We start from the raw sequence: 13871 nt of genomic DNA on the forward strand, positions 1-13871 counted from the left end.
GCAATAACTAGTGTATGTCTGGGATAAGCAGAAAAGGTCAAAAGCTATGTACATATGACTAGATAAGATGATGTTAAGCAAAATGAAACCCAAGATAAGGACACAAGTGGTTTTTCCTTTGTTGCTATTGTTTCTAACGTATTCATAATGTACGATGTGATTTTTTTTTTGTTGCTTTGCATGTCCCTTCCCCATGGTATAACCCGTTTTCACTGTATTTGATGTTGGTGTGCTGCATCTTGTATATACACTTCTCTAATTTGGGGAGGGGAAGGAAAAAACAAAATGTTTAAATAGGGATACAGGTTAACCCATTGTAACAATAAGATGTACAAGACACTAAGTTAAAAAATGAACTTTACAATTTGCAGGGTGGGAGGGAGTGTAGTTGTGGAGGTGGGAGGGAAGGAATGGTAGGGGAAAAACAAAGGAGGAAGCAACAATCCTTGATAGGAAATGTACTCATTACCTTGCTTATGTAACTGTAACCCCTCTGTACAGTATTTTTACAATAAAAAAGATAATAATAATAAAAATACCAGAGATGGAGCTTGAGAGGTAGAGGGCCTACTTGGCAAGCAGAAGGCCTGACTATCAACGAGGGAAGGAAGGAAGGAAGGAAGGAAGGAAGGAAGGAAGGAAGGAGGGAAGGAGGAAGGAAGGGAGGGAGGAAGGGAAGAAGGGAGAGAGGAAGGGAGGGTGAGAGGGAAGGAGGGAGGAGCCACAAAGGAAAGAGCTTGTTCTGGAGTGGGAAGAGAAATGAGAATTAATGAAGGCCCAGATAGACATATAGGAGATTTCATTATATCACTGCCCTGTACATTTGAAGATTGCCATGTTTCTGAGGAAGGGCCTTAAGTTGAAAACAAAAATACTTCATTTGTAAAAATGTTTTTTACAATAATTAGAAAAGACTTAACATTAACTTATTTGGTATAACTTCCTGATAAAATTACTAAAATGTGTATTTTATTTACCGAATACTTCCTGGCACAATGCTAAATACTTCTCAGTCTCTCTTGTGACACATTATGCCCTTCCTACAATCCTTACAGGGTAAATCAAGACAAGTGAGAATGACAGCAGAGCACCCCTGTTAAGTTTCAAGTCTCACATGATAATACATTAGATGTCTGGAAAAAATAATTAGTCTGTAACTTGGCAAATTCTTAGAAACAATACATAATGAAGTTCTAGCCTGCTAAGAACATTTAGATGATGAATCCTAAATGATCATCTCAACAAACTGAAAAACTTACCAGATGAGGATCTCCCTTTTTAGAAGTCAAAGCTTCAATTTTCGAGTCCAATTCTGCTTGGATTTGGTCTCTTCTTTTCATAACACCCTTCATATTAAAAATAAAATGATAAAGTTGTACTTGATAATCTTTTATAGAACAAAAATTAACATCATAGAATAGAAATAGCTATCAGAAATACATTCTCAATACCATCAATCATTTGAGGATATACTATATTTTAAAAATCTATTTTGGAGTCCATAATCTTAGCTACTCAGGAGGCTGAGATCTGAGGATTGACGTTTAAAGCCAGCCTGGTCAGAAAAGTCTGTGAGACTCTTGGGCTGGGAAGGTGGCTCAGTGGTAGAGCACTTGCCTTGCATGCATGAGGCCCTGGGTTCAATTCCCCAGCACCACATAAGCAAAAAGAAAAAAAGCCGGAAATGGCGCTGTGGCTTAAGTGGTAGAGCACTAGCCTTGAGCTGAAGAGCTGAGGGTCAGCGCCCAGGCCCAGAGTTCAGGCCCCACGACCGGACCCAAAAAAAAAAAAGAAAGAAAGGTCTGTAAGACTCTTTTCTCCAATAAATTGCCAAATAGCTGGAAGCAGAACTGTGACTCAAGTAGTAGGAGTGTAAAATCTCAGGGGCAATTTCCAGGCCCTGAGTTCAAGCCCCAGTATACACACATGCAAACACATACACACATACACACACAGAGTTGTTTTCTTTGATGATAACATGTCAACTGTGAGCAAGTATATAACATGATTTTTTAAAATTTGTCTTTCATAATTTTCCCATGCATATTTTACCAGCTTGAGAACTGTATGCTTATTCAACATTCAGAGCAGAAAAGAACAAAACACACAAAAATGTTATCAGGACCCCTGGCGTGTGCTACAAGGTTCACCACCACGAGCTGGAAGTCATGTGGCCACTTGTCTGCAAATATCTACACCAGGTAGGAATTTCTATTTTATGACCTCCCCAAAACCCCAATCAGTTATACCAACAGCTACAGTGTGACTCAGAAAGCCTTTTGCTTTTATTGTTTCAGAGATGGTGTATTTCCCATACCTTTAATCAGGGTAGTCTCAAACTTACAATCCTCCTGCCATAGCCTCCCAGTGGCTGAGATAACAAATATGTATCCAGTTTAATTAGCCAACTTTACATGAGAATTTGTGACTTTTGACTTGGCAGTCTAAACTTTTTTTCTCAAATAATCATCAATTCATGTTTCAAGGTTTCTAAACTTGAAAGACCCTTGGATATCAATGTGGATGCACAAATCCATCGTTATGTTGAATGGTTTTGCTGATGTTTAACAGTGTCTTTCCCTTGGTGAGTCACTTTTCTACTTAGACTTCATAAGGGCAAGGTCTCTCTCTTTTTTTTTTTGTGGGGTCCAGTCGTGGGGCCTGAACTCTGGGCCTGGGCGCTGTCCCTCAGCTCTTCAGCTCAAGGCTAGCGCCCTACCACTTGAGCCACGGTGCCACTTCTGGCTTTTTTTCTTTTTGTTTATGTGGTGCTGGGGAATCGAACCCAGGGCCTCATGCATGCAAGGCAAGCGCTCTACTACTGAGCCACTTTCCCAGCCCCAAGGCAAGGTCTCCTTATTTGTACTCATCTTTCACTACTTTTCACCATGTTAATTAAAGAAGTGAAGGTCTATTCATAAAAAATGGCCTATACAGATTAAGGAAGTAAGACAGCTGACTAGGAGAGCAAATAACTAGTGTTCATAAGTGCTGGTCAGACAGAAAGGCCTCAGTGCCAGCCCTTCGGAGTGTTTTTACACAGGGAAGCATCTAGAAACAAATCAGGTATATGCAAGGCAAAAAGATGGCTCTGTAGCATTTCAATGAGAAATGAGAGGTCTGAGGATTTAAGATGCCCAGATAATCAACATCCATTGTGCATCCAATGGGATTACTCTTAAAATATCTGAAAAGAGATGAACATCTGTCCCAGTATTGGAGAACTTAAAAACCAATCAATTATTACAAATTCCTTTTTTTGGACAATAATATCAAGGAAGCCCTTGCTATGATGGGGGAGGATACAAAGATGGTTCAAGTGAAGAACAGGTAAAATTTTGTAACTGTCTTATATCCTTTAGGAAATCCATCTGAGAGATCATAATAAAAACATAAACATAGATATAGTCAAGAAAAAATGAGAAACTTTCTTTCCTGTAATCCAAATGATGCTGTAACTCAGCTCCACATGTTTACAATCTATGTCTATAAATATAAAGTATTGGTCTTTGTATGTATAGATATATTTTAAGTAAGAGTTCACTTCATAAGGCCAGCCACTAGTGAAAGTTAAATTTAATATTGGAGGGGCTGGGAAGGTGGCTCAGTGGTAGAGTGCTTGCCTTGCATGCATGAGGCCCTGGGTTTGATTCCTCAGCACCACATAAGCAGAAAAAGCCGGAAGTAGCACTGTGCCTCAAATGGTAGAGTGCTAGCCTTGAGCTGAAGAGCTGAGGGACAGCGCCCAGGCCCAGAGTTCAGGCCCCACAACCGACAAAAACAACAACAACAAAATATTGGAAAGGGAAATACTGGGGTTTTGCATTTAGGACCATGAACTCTTGCTCAGATTGTTTGCTCAGTGGTCTACAACTTGAAGCAGGCCCCTAGCATAGCTTTTTGCTGGTTATTTTGAAGATGGCATCTCAAGAGTCTTTTCTGCCTAGGCTGGTCTCAATCCCTGATGCTCTGGATCTTATCCTCCTGAACAACCAGAAATGAGCCACCAGCCCTTGGTTTAATTAATACACTTTATCATGGCATCATTGTTCATTATTTAAAAACTGAAACTGAAAAAATATTTCAATAAAAAAAACAGAACCCAAGCCACAATACAAATACTACAGATGATATCACAGAATCCCATAAAATGATTCAGTCGAGGCTCTGTCCAAAAATTCTTTCTAGTACCTCTAATGATTTTCCACACCTTTAGTAACAATATTTCTCTGTACAGCTTCTAACTTTGACATGATCTGAGGGAAAACATTACCTCATTAAGGGAAGAGAATACACAAATCAAACCTCTGGGAAGAACACAGCGGGTAAATAATAATGAAGTAAAAACAAAAGGTGTGGCTAAGGAAACTGCTGGAGAAGAGCAGGAGATTAGACAGCAGTGAAATCTGGGAGCCTTTGGGAAGCAAGGAGGGTTTGCTTCCAGAAGGACCCAATAATTCCAGATAACACAAGAAGCTGGTTGTCCACACAGTATTTAGTGACTCCCTCAAAAAAAAAACAAAACGCACACACAACAAATAGAAGGAGACAGATCCCATGTTTACAGTTATGACACTTATTCTTACCAAGATAGAGGCAAAGGAAAAACAATCCCTTGAAAACAAGGATACACAACATCAAAAACAAGATGTGGCTCCTACTATGAATGAAGGACTATAGATAGCATTACTAAACCCCAAATATCTAAAAATTGTAGCTCGGTGTAAAATTAAAACACTGAAGATAGCAGGATTAAGAGAATTTTGAAATGGTGACAGAAAGACATTTTAATTTGAAGGCTATTTTTTTTTTTTAAGCAACTAGAAGTCGGAACAAAACTTCAAGGTCTTGTTCAAAGACTTTCTATGTAATGATAATAGATACATTGCTAAAGCAAATCAGGGAACTGATAATTATTCAACATCCTGCTAGGACAGGAAAGCAGTGGTGAAAAGGCAGTATTAGAACATGTCTTTACAGAACCTGGATGAGATTGCAAGGGCCTGCGATGCACTCTAAATAGGTGTTCTTACCATTAACATTTCACTGTAAAGCACATACTCATGCACGACAGGAAGTAAGGCCTCTGAGAGGCCACACATCCGTCTTTCAGTGGCCTTACGGCATTTATCAATGCAACTGGCGATGCCCTTTAGAATATCAACCAGATCTTCTTCTGACGCCGACCACAGGATATGAATTGGGCCATATTCTTTCATCTCATCAAAATATTCTATAAAACAAACCGTGAGTTAGTAAGCTCTCCAACTGACAGATGCTTTAAAAAAATCCCTGAATTATGCACAGCGGAAAAAGATTTCATTCTTTTTATCATGCACACATATTTATCAGGAATATATGAAAATGAATGTCATCTGTAATTAACCTGACCAGTCATCCCAGTTTTCCCAATTCAATCTTTAAGTTATAGTGGTATAGGGTATAATCAATAATAGTATATTATTCACAGTTAAAAATTTCCTGTTTGGGAAAAATACGCATTTACTGTATCTATTACCAACATTTACCTATGATATGATTACATTTGAAGTATCTCATAGGGAATAAGTCCTAAACAAAATTTCTCTTCTTTTTTCCTTCCTTGTGTTTCTATATCATAAATGGCAATGACTATCCAAGCACAACCCTGGAGATGTTCCTAGAATCACACCCGTTCAGAACTAATTTCTAGGTTTTCTTTTTTTTTCCTCCAGTTTGTTTTAAATAAGTTTTTTTTTATTGTGAAAATACTGTACAGAGGGGTTACAATCACATGAGCAAGGTAATGAGTACATTTCTGATCAAGCATTGTTGCCTCCTCCTTTGTTTTCCCCTACCATCCCTTCCCTCCTACAACTACAATCCCCGCCACCCCCCTCCACTCCCCCCCCCCCCCCCACGGCCCCGCTCACCTAAATTGTAAAGTTTGTTTTTTGACATAGCGTCTTGTACATATCATGGTTGTAATGGGTGAACCTATTTAGGTTTTCAAATGTCGACTCAATCCATCTACTTGCACTGCATCTCTAACTCCTATTTTTCCCTCTTTCCATTTGTATCACAAGAAACATCAGAGTTCTTCACTGACTCAGAAAGGCTTTTATAATAACTCTCTACCTTCTGTTCTAGGTTCAATTCTCAAGAGTCTCTGCCAGATCTATTTTTGACTCAGGCCAAAGTAATGTTCATTCATGAATGAAAGGGACACATCTAGGCATATTGCTTTGTCTTGCCTCTTCCATTTCTATACCCAACCAAGTACTTCTCATTCTTTAAACCCTATCTCAAACAAATTTCCTTTGATTTTTGTTCCAAAGGATTTCAAGTTGCTTTTACCCTCAATGAATCAATTTTTATTACTAGTGAAGCATTATCTTATTATAATTGCTTACATAGGTTATCTACCTACTATTCTTGGCCTATATGCTCCTTGAAACAAAAGCTAACTCTTATTATTTTTGTAGAAAATGTCTGATATACAATGTGTTAAATATCTTCATATTAACAAAAATTAAACAAATAACCAAAGCTATTTAATGAATGATAGATAAGTAAATGACATTAATTTCTGTTTCTGTGCCTTTGTTGGGGCTCAAATTCAGGGCCTTGGACCCTCACTTGGCTTTTTCTGTTCAAGGCTGCTCTCCCACTTGAACCAGACCTCTATTTCTAGCTTCTTGCTGGTTACTTGGAAATAAGAGTCTCAATCTGACAGACCGTAAACTGCCATGGCTGGCTTCAAACTGTGATCCTCAGATCTTAGTGTCTTTTGTAGCTAGGATTACAGGCTGCTCATACTAGGAATGTATTTCATTTATATATATATTATTCATGCAATTCTGAAATTTCAGGGGACTATGTGTTAGTTTACTGAAACTTTCATAATGCTATGAATCACACTATTAAAGCTTTGAAAGCCCACATGATCAAATAAACTGAAGATGTTAAATTTAAAATTGACAGAAATATTAGTTGTTACCTAATAAACATAGAAGGTTTAATTACTACTAGAGTTGCCCAAATTCCTATCCTGAGCTTAGGTCTATCTGTTTTGTTAAACAGTGACCATACTAAACTAATATGTCTGGAAACAAAAATTCTACATTTCTTTTTTCAATTTATGTATGGCAATGTGTGACAAATGTTTTTTACATGCAGTGCTTTCTAAAAATTGTTAGTATGCTAATCACACCTGCATGCCAACATTTAATGACTTCTATTGCAATTTGTTTATGAAATTTCTAGTTCTAAAGAAGATCTTAAGGATGAAAATCATTCTTCCCTTAATCTATACCACAGAGAAATAAGGCAGCATGTGGTCAATATAATTAATTCTGCTGAATAGACTGGGAACATAAAAAAGAAAAAGAAAAAGAAAAGAAAAGGACATTTAAGAATAAAAAGGGGGAACAGGAAAGGGAGGAGGAAAGGAAAGGAGAAAAGCATCTGAGTACAAAAAAGTATCAAATCCACTAATTATGATCCACAAAACCTTCATGATCTGAATATGGGGGAAAAACCCTGTAGATAAGTTAGCTTCTCAAAGCTACAGGAGCCAACATTCCATCAGTTTGAATGAAGTCTTTGCAAGTATGCTTTGCATTCTAAATACCAATAAAGTCCCCAGCATTTGGACCAGGAATATTCACTTTCAGAAACTGAGAGTTCAGATTTATAGAGTCTATCAAAGATCCAGCCTTCCTCCTGAATATATCAGAAACATTGGAGTCTATCAAAGATTTTGAAACTATTCCCTTGTATCAGCAAATGTAGATTATACTGATTGTCTATCAGCTCAAATGTCCATAGGTGCCAGAGACTTCTTGAATTGCTATCCAACCTTACTATGCACCTAGAATCTGCTTAAGAGAACTGAAAGCTAAGAACCCAATTAGAAAATAAGTTTTATGAGATGAAGAAAAGTTGCAAATAGCTGGATATGGTTGTATATGCTGGGAACCCATATTTAGGTGAGCAAAGGCAGAAAGATTACAAGTTTGAGGCCAGCCTGGTTTTCTAAGAGTGAGACCCTCACTTCAAAATTAGAGAGAAAGAAGCAGAAAGGAAAAATTAAAAAATGATGAAGACCAAACCAAGTTATTAAACTGTGTTTCAAAACAATCAATCAACTCTTGGTAAGGCAAGTTTCCCTGCCACTACTCCAAATCTTATATTATTTCTTTTTGCATGAGCATTTTACATGAGCACCCATTATGTGTAAGGTCTATCTAGATTTCATACAAGAGAAAGAAAATAAACTGTTGCCCTGATTATGCAAATGACCTTCCAATAAAATGATGGACATAAGCAATTAGCAAATAAGTCATCAACATAGGGACTTCTATTTTAAAGAGTTTCTTGATCTCTTATACCAACTTATATTAGGAAATATATTTGTGAAATCAGTCATCCATTTTTAATGTAGGTAAATTAGAAAATGTTTTCAATTATCCTAGAGTTAGAGAATAATCATTATGAAATAAGGACTAATTTATAAAGTTTTTTTATATCAGAAAAGATATTAGTGACAGAAAGTAGGAGGAAAGCTTACTTACCAATACAGAAATTTTTCTGGCATACTTAGAAAGACCTAATACTTCATCATCCTCCAAAAAGTTTGCAAGAATAATAATATATAATACATAAAATATATAAAACCTACATCTGGAGACACCAATTCTTTGATCCATGTTGAGTATATTATCCATATACTCGGGTCTTCCTTTACCGGTATTTGTTTTGTATGTATGGGAGCTGGAAGAGTTAGCAGTTGATAAAACCAAATGGGACCACAAAAAGTAAAATAAAAAAACCTATTGTTTCCATTTCTTGGGAGTTCATTTCAATAACCATCATTTCATATGATCATATGCACATAGCTATTGAGTCCTTGTGATCCTCTCCTAAGAACACCCTGTGTGAATGTTTAGAGTCCTGTTTAATTTATTATGTCCGAATATAACTTTTTGTCTTTTTACCACCCATTATATTTACTTTTAGACTTATAGGCACATTCTAATTATTACAAATGAGAGAAACCATGCAACCTATGTTTCTTTGGGTCTGGCTTACTTCACTTAGTAAAACTTTTTCCATCTTTCCATTTTCTTATAAATGGAGCAATGTCATTCTTTCTGATGGATGCACAGAATTCAATTATGTATATGTACCACAATATTTTCTTGATCCATTCATCCATTGAGGGGCATCTGGGTTGACTTCATATCTTAGCTATGGTAAACAATGCTGCAATGAACATGGTTGTGCTGGTGTCTTTAGTGTATCCTGGTTTTGTATTCAATTGGATAACTGCCCAGGAGTGGGATTGCTGGATCATAGGGAATCTCTGTGTTTAGTCTGCTGCTTTCCAGAGTAGTTGAACAAGTTTACATTCCCACCAACAGTGTAACATAATTCTTTTTTGGCCACATCCCCATCAGCATCTGTTATTGATAGTTTTCTTGATAATGGCCATTCTAATTGGGGTCAGGTAGAATCTCAATGTTGCCTTGATTTGCATTTTTATGCCCAGAGATGTCGAACATTTCTTCATGTGTTTATTGGCCATTTTTTCTTCTTCTGAGACGTCTCTCTTTAAGTCTTTAGCCCCTTATTAATTGAGTTGTTGTTTCTTTGAGGATTTATTTTTGGGGAGTTTAATTTTTTGAGCTCTAAGTATATTTTATATATGAGACCCTTGTCTGATATATACCTAGTAAAGATCTCCCATTTTCTGGGCTTTCTATTTGTGGTACTTTTCTTTTTCTTTCTGTTTCCCCTCACTTTTTTAAAAAAAAATTTCTGTACTTTTTGTCTTGTATGTAACTTTATCTGATTTGGGGAGGGGAAGGAGAAGCACAGTAATGGTGGGACAAAGGATGAACTAATTCAGCAGTAATACTAGACACTATGGTCAAAATTAACTGTTCAACTTGGGGAAGGGAGGTAAGGAAGGGAGAAAATGAGGGAGAGGGTGACACTGTTCAAAAAGACATGTACTCTTTACTTGACTTATGTAACTGTAATCCCTCTGTACATCATCTTTACAATAAAAATTATTTTAAAAAGAAAACAAAATGGGGCTGGTCATGACCACCTTCAACATCAGGAAAGACTCAGAGATTTCCAATACACTGCAGGGTATAAACCATGCACTGACAGTGAGGTTCTAACAGTGTCACCACTCCACACCAGCAAATGTGAAGATCCCACAAGTGAAGAAAACAACTTAGAAATCACGCTTCAGTGTTTTTACGTACCCCTTTCTTCTTTGTAAATTCTCTGAGATATTTTATCTATTAAATTAATTTTCTGGCTAAATATTTCAATGAAGTTATTCATTTCCATGAATTCCTCTGGCCGGTTCTTCACCCCTCTCATGGAGGATGCCACAGCTTTGACTGTCTGACCCATCCTGCTTAGCAACCCAGGTCCTTGCTTCTTGTGAGAGGAGAGATCCTAGAGATGAAACAGAAAGTATTATAGTGAAGCAACAAGAGTTCAAGGCTCAATTCAAAACAAAGAAAGAAAATCTAATTAGGAATCAGATGAAGATAACGAAACTATTTCATATGTATCATATTTTAATATTACTTTGAGGCAGATGAGTTTCTTTATGGCATAGTTTCTCCTCCCATTCTCAGTCCTCTGGAAATATTCCTCTGAAAGTACTTACGTAAATCAGGTGTATAATGCTTCCTCAGAGCATAAATCTTTAAAAGAACAGAATGTAACAGAAAGAACAGTACTCAAGGAGATACTGGAGAAGAGGATGATATGCTATGCCATCATGTATATTTTATAACATGAAGTTAATGGAGAAAGGATAGAGGGAAGATTTCTCACAGTCTACATTCATTCTGTAGAAACAATGGAAAGACTTCATTAATTCTTTAGGTATGATAATGGTAACACTTATATTCTAAATACTAGCCACACACACACACACACACACACACACACACACACACTATTTCAAAATGAACTTACAAGGTAGGTCTTGTTATCATCCTTATATTTTCAGAAGAAAATAGAAGTACAAGAGTGTTAAGTAACTTGACTCAAGATCTAAGAGAACAGAAGTGACTGAGCAGGGATGATAGTCCTGGCAATACGATTTCAGAGGCCAACTCTGATTCTACTCTTAGGCACAAACCAGCTTTGCCTCCTTAAACTCATAAGGATAGTTTGTAAATAGATACTACCTGATGTGGGTCAACTGTGACACCACCCCTACTGCAGAAAAAGATTTTAATTTTATATATATATATATGTATATACTTTTATACACCTATATCTATGTATACATACAAACACAAGCACACAATTTCAGAGTTAACCTAGAAAGGGCAGCTACAGACTTGCAAAAGAGAAGAGATGCTATAAATGGGTACACTATGAATCAAATTATCCCTTCAAAACTGTGGCACAATTATAAACAAAAAAACCAGGAAACTAATGATAGCTCTAGTATTTGTACAGGATTCTGAAGAAGTCATAGTATTTATTAAAAGACAGAGTTGCATTCAAATAAGCAGTGAAGGGTGCACACACACAAGAACGAAGTCGGTGAGAAATAACATCTACCACCTAGTCTGCAGATTATGTATTATTCACTCAAATATTGAGTAATATCGATCTGCTTCCAGGTTGTCTTTTTTGCATGCCTTATACACTATTATTTATATAGAGATATGATAAATTGCTTTGTTTCCAAGTCAGTGTGGTTTTATAGAGAAACAGTAGGTGCCACCACTGACTAGACCCCACTTTGTTCACGTGATAGAGTAAACTTGATCAGAGACAGCACAAACCACAGCTGGAAAGCTGCTACAGCAACTGAGGACCATAGGAATGTTCTTAACGGCTTCTAAGGTTCCAGAGTCAGGCCACAAACTCGATGCGTAGGAACTCACAAAAGACTTCCATCTCAGGTCTGCCTGTCACCACTGAGACACTACTAACTGCTTCATACTGACCCTCTGTCCTTATATTATCTTTCATGCTGAGTTAGAGCTTCACAAGAGAAAACAGAAAAGAAAATGTGAGAAAATAGCTAAGAAAACAAATGGTCTATATTAGAAATTAGGTTATTCCTCACATAGATGGCTCAAAGGCAAGTAAAGAGATGAGACCGTGTTTTTCTCTCTCCTTTTTCTCCCTGCTCCTTTCATCCATCCAACCGTACTTGTTCATTTAGTAATGACTTTTATACTGACCTACTACTCAAAATAGGATCAATACAAATGTATATATAGGTTTAGTACTGACAATATATTCAATCTGCATCTTGCCCTTTCAAAAAAAAGTTTAAAAAGTCATCAACAAAGTGAAGAGTCTTAATATGTAAGGAAGACAGCAGAGTTGTGTAATGGGTATGTCATAGAACGTGCATGTCAATTTAACACAAGGTCATACCCTACAAGACAGAGCTCTCCAGTGCTTCTCAAAACGCCATTTCAATTCAGAGTCGGATTTGCAAAGACTTACAGGAGAAATCCTACAATCTGCTAGAGTGACAGAGAGTGAAAGGTTCTATGAGAATAAATCAAAATTATTTACCCAGGCTTCTGCAGTAAGAAAAACCTTGAAGTCTTCATTAAATGTTAAAGTTGGATGATCAGCAATTCTGTTCAAAAATTTATGCAGTGCCTTCCTGCGCGTCTCGATGAAGTCATCATTAAAGCGCTCTACCATTCCTTTCACTATAAACTTCTCTGGTAATGGCTGCGTCCAAAAAAAAAAAAAAAAGAAGAAAAAAAAAAAAAAACAAACAAATAAATATGAAAACTATTCTGAACAGAATGTGGTACAGATTTACAAGGGATTCTATACTCTTCATATTTGGAAGAGTAGTTAAACATCTGATCACTTGTTATAATAAGTGTGAAACATTCACAATACCAGAAACCAAAATATTACATATGATTATTACATAATACAAGTTTTTTTAAAATGTGTACTTACATTGGAAAGTTGAGGAAGAATTATTCCTAAGATAAATGTATCACACTGAACTTAAAGATATAACATTACCTTTTTTTTTTGCTGTTGTTCAGTTGTGGGGCTTGAACTAAGGGCTCGTCCCTGCTTGTTTAGCTCAAGGCTAGCACTCTACCATTTGATCCACAATGCCACTTCTGACTTTCTGGTGACTAATTGGAGATAAGAGTCTCACAGAACTTCCTTAGCAGGCTGGCTTTGAACCACGATCCTCAGCTCTCAGCCTCCTGAGTAGTTAGGATTACAGGCATGAGCCACTAGCACCTGGCAATATTAGGTTTTAGATATTCCAAAAACCTAAAGGAAAAATAGTGACTATTCTATGAAAACTCTGGTGAAATTTACTGGAGTAAACTTACTGGAATAATCAGGGTAGGGTGTGATTCCTCAAGTTTTCCCTTCAGCCAAAGGAAATCTTGATAGCGTCTCCTAACTTCAAATTCACTGGAGTCAAATTCCCCTCGAGATGTCTGAAGAAAACAGGAGAAAATAACAGCCCATGCAATAGAAGACATACTACATTTACATAAAGTTATTTTAGACATACTGAAATAAATGGGTCTCTAAGAAAAATTAAATCCTAATTATTCAGTGTTTGTCAGTCTCTATTTTTTTAAGTCCTCTATTCATGTAGCAGATGAAATAAAGCAAACTTTATGGTATTTCCAGAAAGAAAGCAAACATGATGCTTAAATTTAAAGTCCAAACTGAAAAAATCTGTCTTACAACAACCATCTGCCTTCCACAAGATCATAGCTACTATTATCTCTGGCATGACTTTCTCGCTTAAGAAGAAATGTGTTCTGAATTTAGGTTTCCAATATAATTTTTCCCCCCAAGATGATTAGAATTCAGAATTTGAAGAACAT

General features: G+C 36.8%; 1 protein-coding gene across 1 annotated transcript in view; it reads right to left on the reverse strand.

Moving 5' to 3' along the window:
- Snx7 (sorting nexin 7) overlaps positions 1–13871 on the reverse strand; it is an 81435-nt gene that overhangs the window by 40311 nt on the left and 27253 nt on the right. Inside the window, exons 3-7 of the mRNA XM_042684564.1 lie at positions 13362–13472; positions 12562–12726; positions 10260–10458; positions 5034–5233; positions 1260–1346 (exon numbers count right to left, since the gene is read on the reverse strand). Coding sequence (XP_042540498.1) covers positions 1260–1346; positions 5034–5233; positions 10260–10458; positions 12562–12726; positions 13362–13472 — 762 coding nt within the window. The remainder of the gene's footprint in view (positions 1–1259; positions 1347–5033; positions 5234–10259; positions 10459–12561; positions 12727–13361; positions 13473–13871) is intronic.

The sequence above is a fragment of the Dipodomys spectabilis genome, unplaced genomic scaffold (assembly GCF_019054845.1).
Source record: "Dipodomys spectabilis isolate Male_0828 unplaced genomic scaffold, ASM1905484v1 ptg000002l, whole genome shotgun sequence".
In the NCBI taxonomy this organism is placed as follows: Eukaryota; Metazoa; Chordata; class Mammalia; order Rodentia; family Heteromyidae; genus Dipodomys; species Dipodomys spectabilis.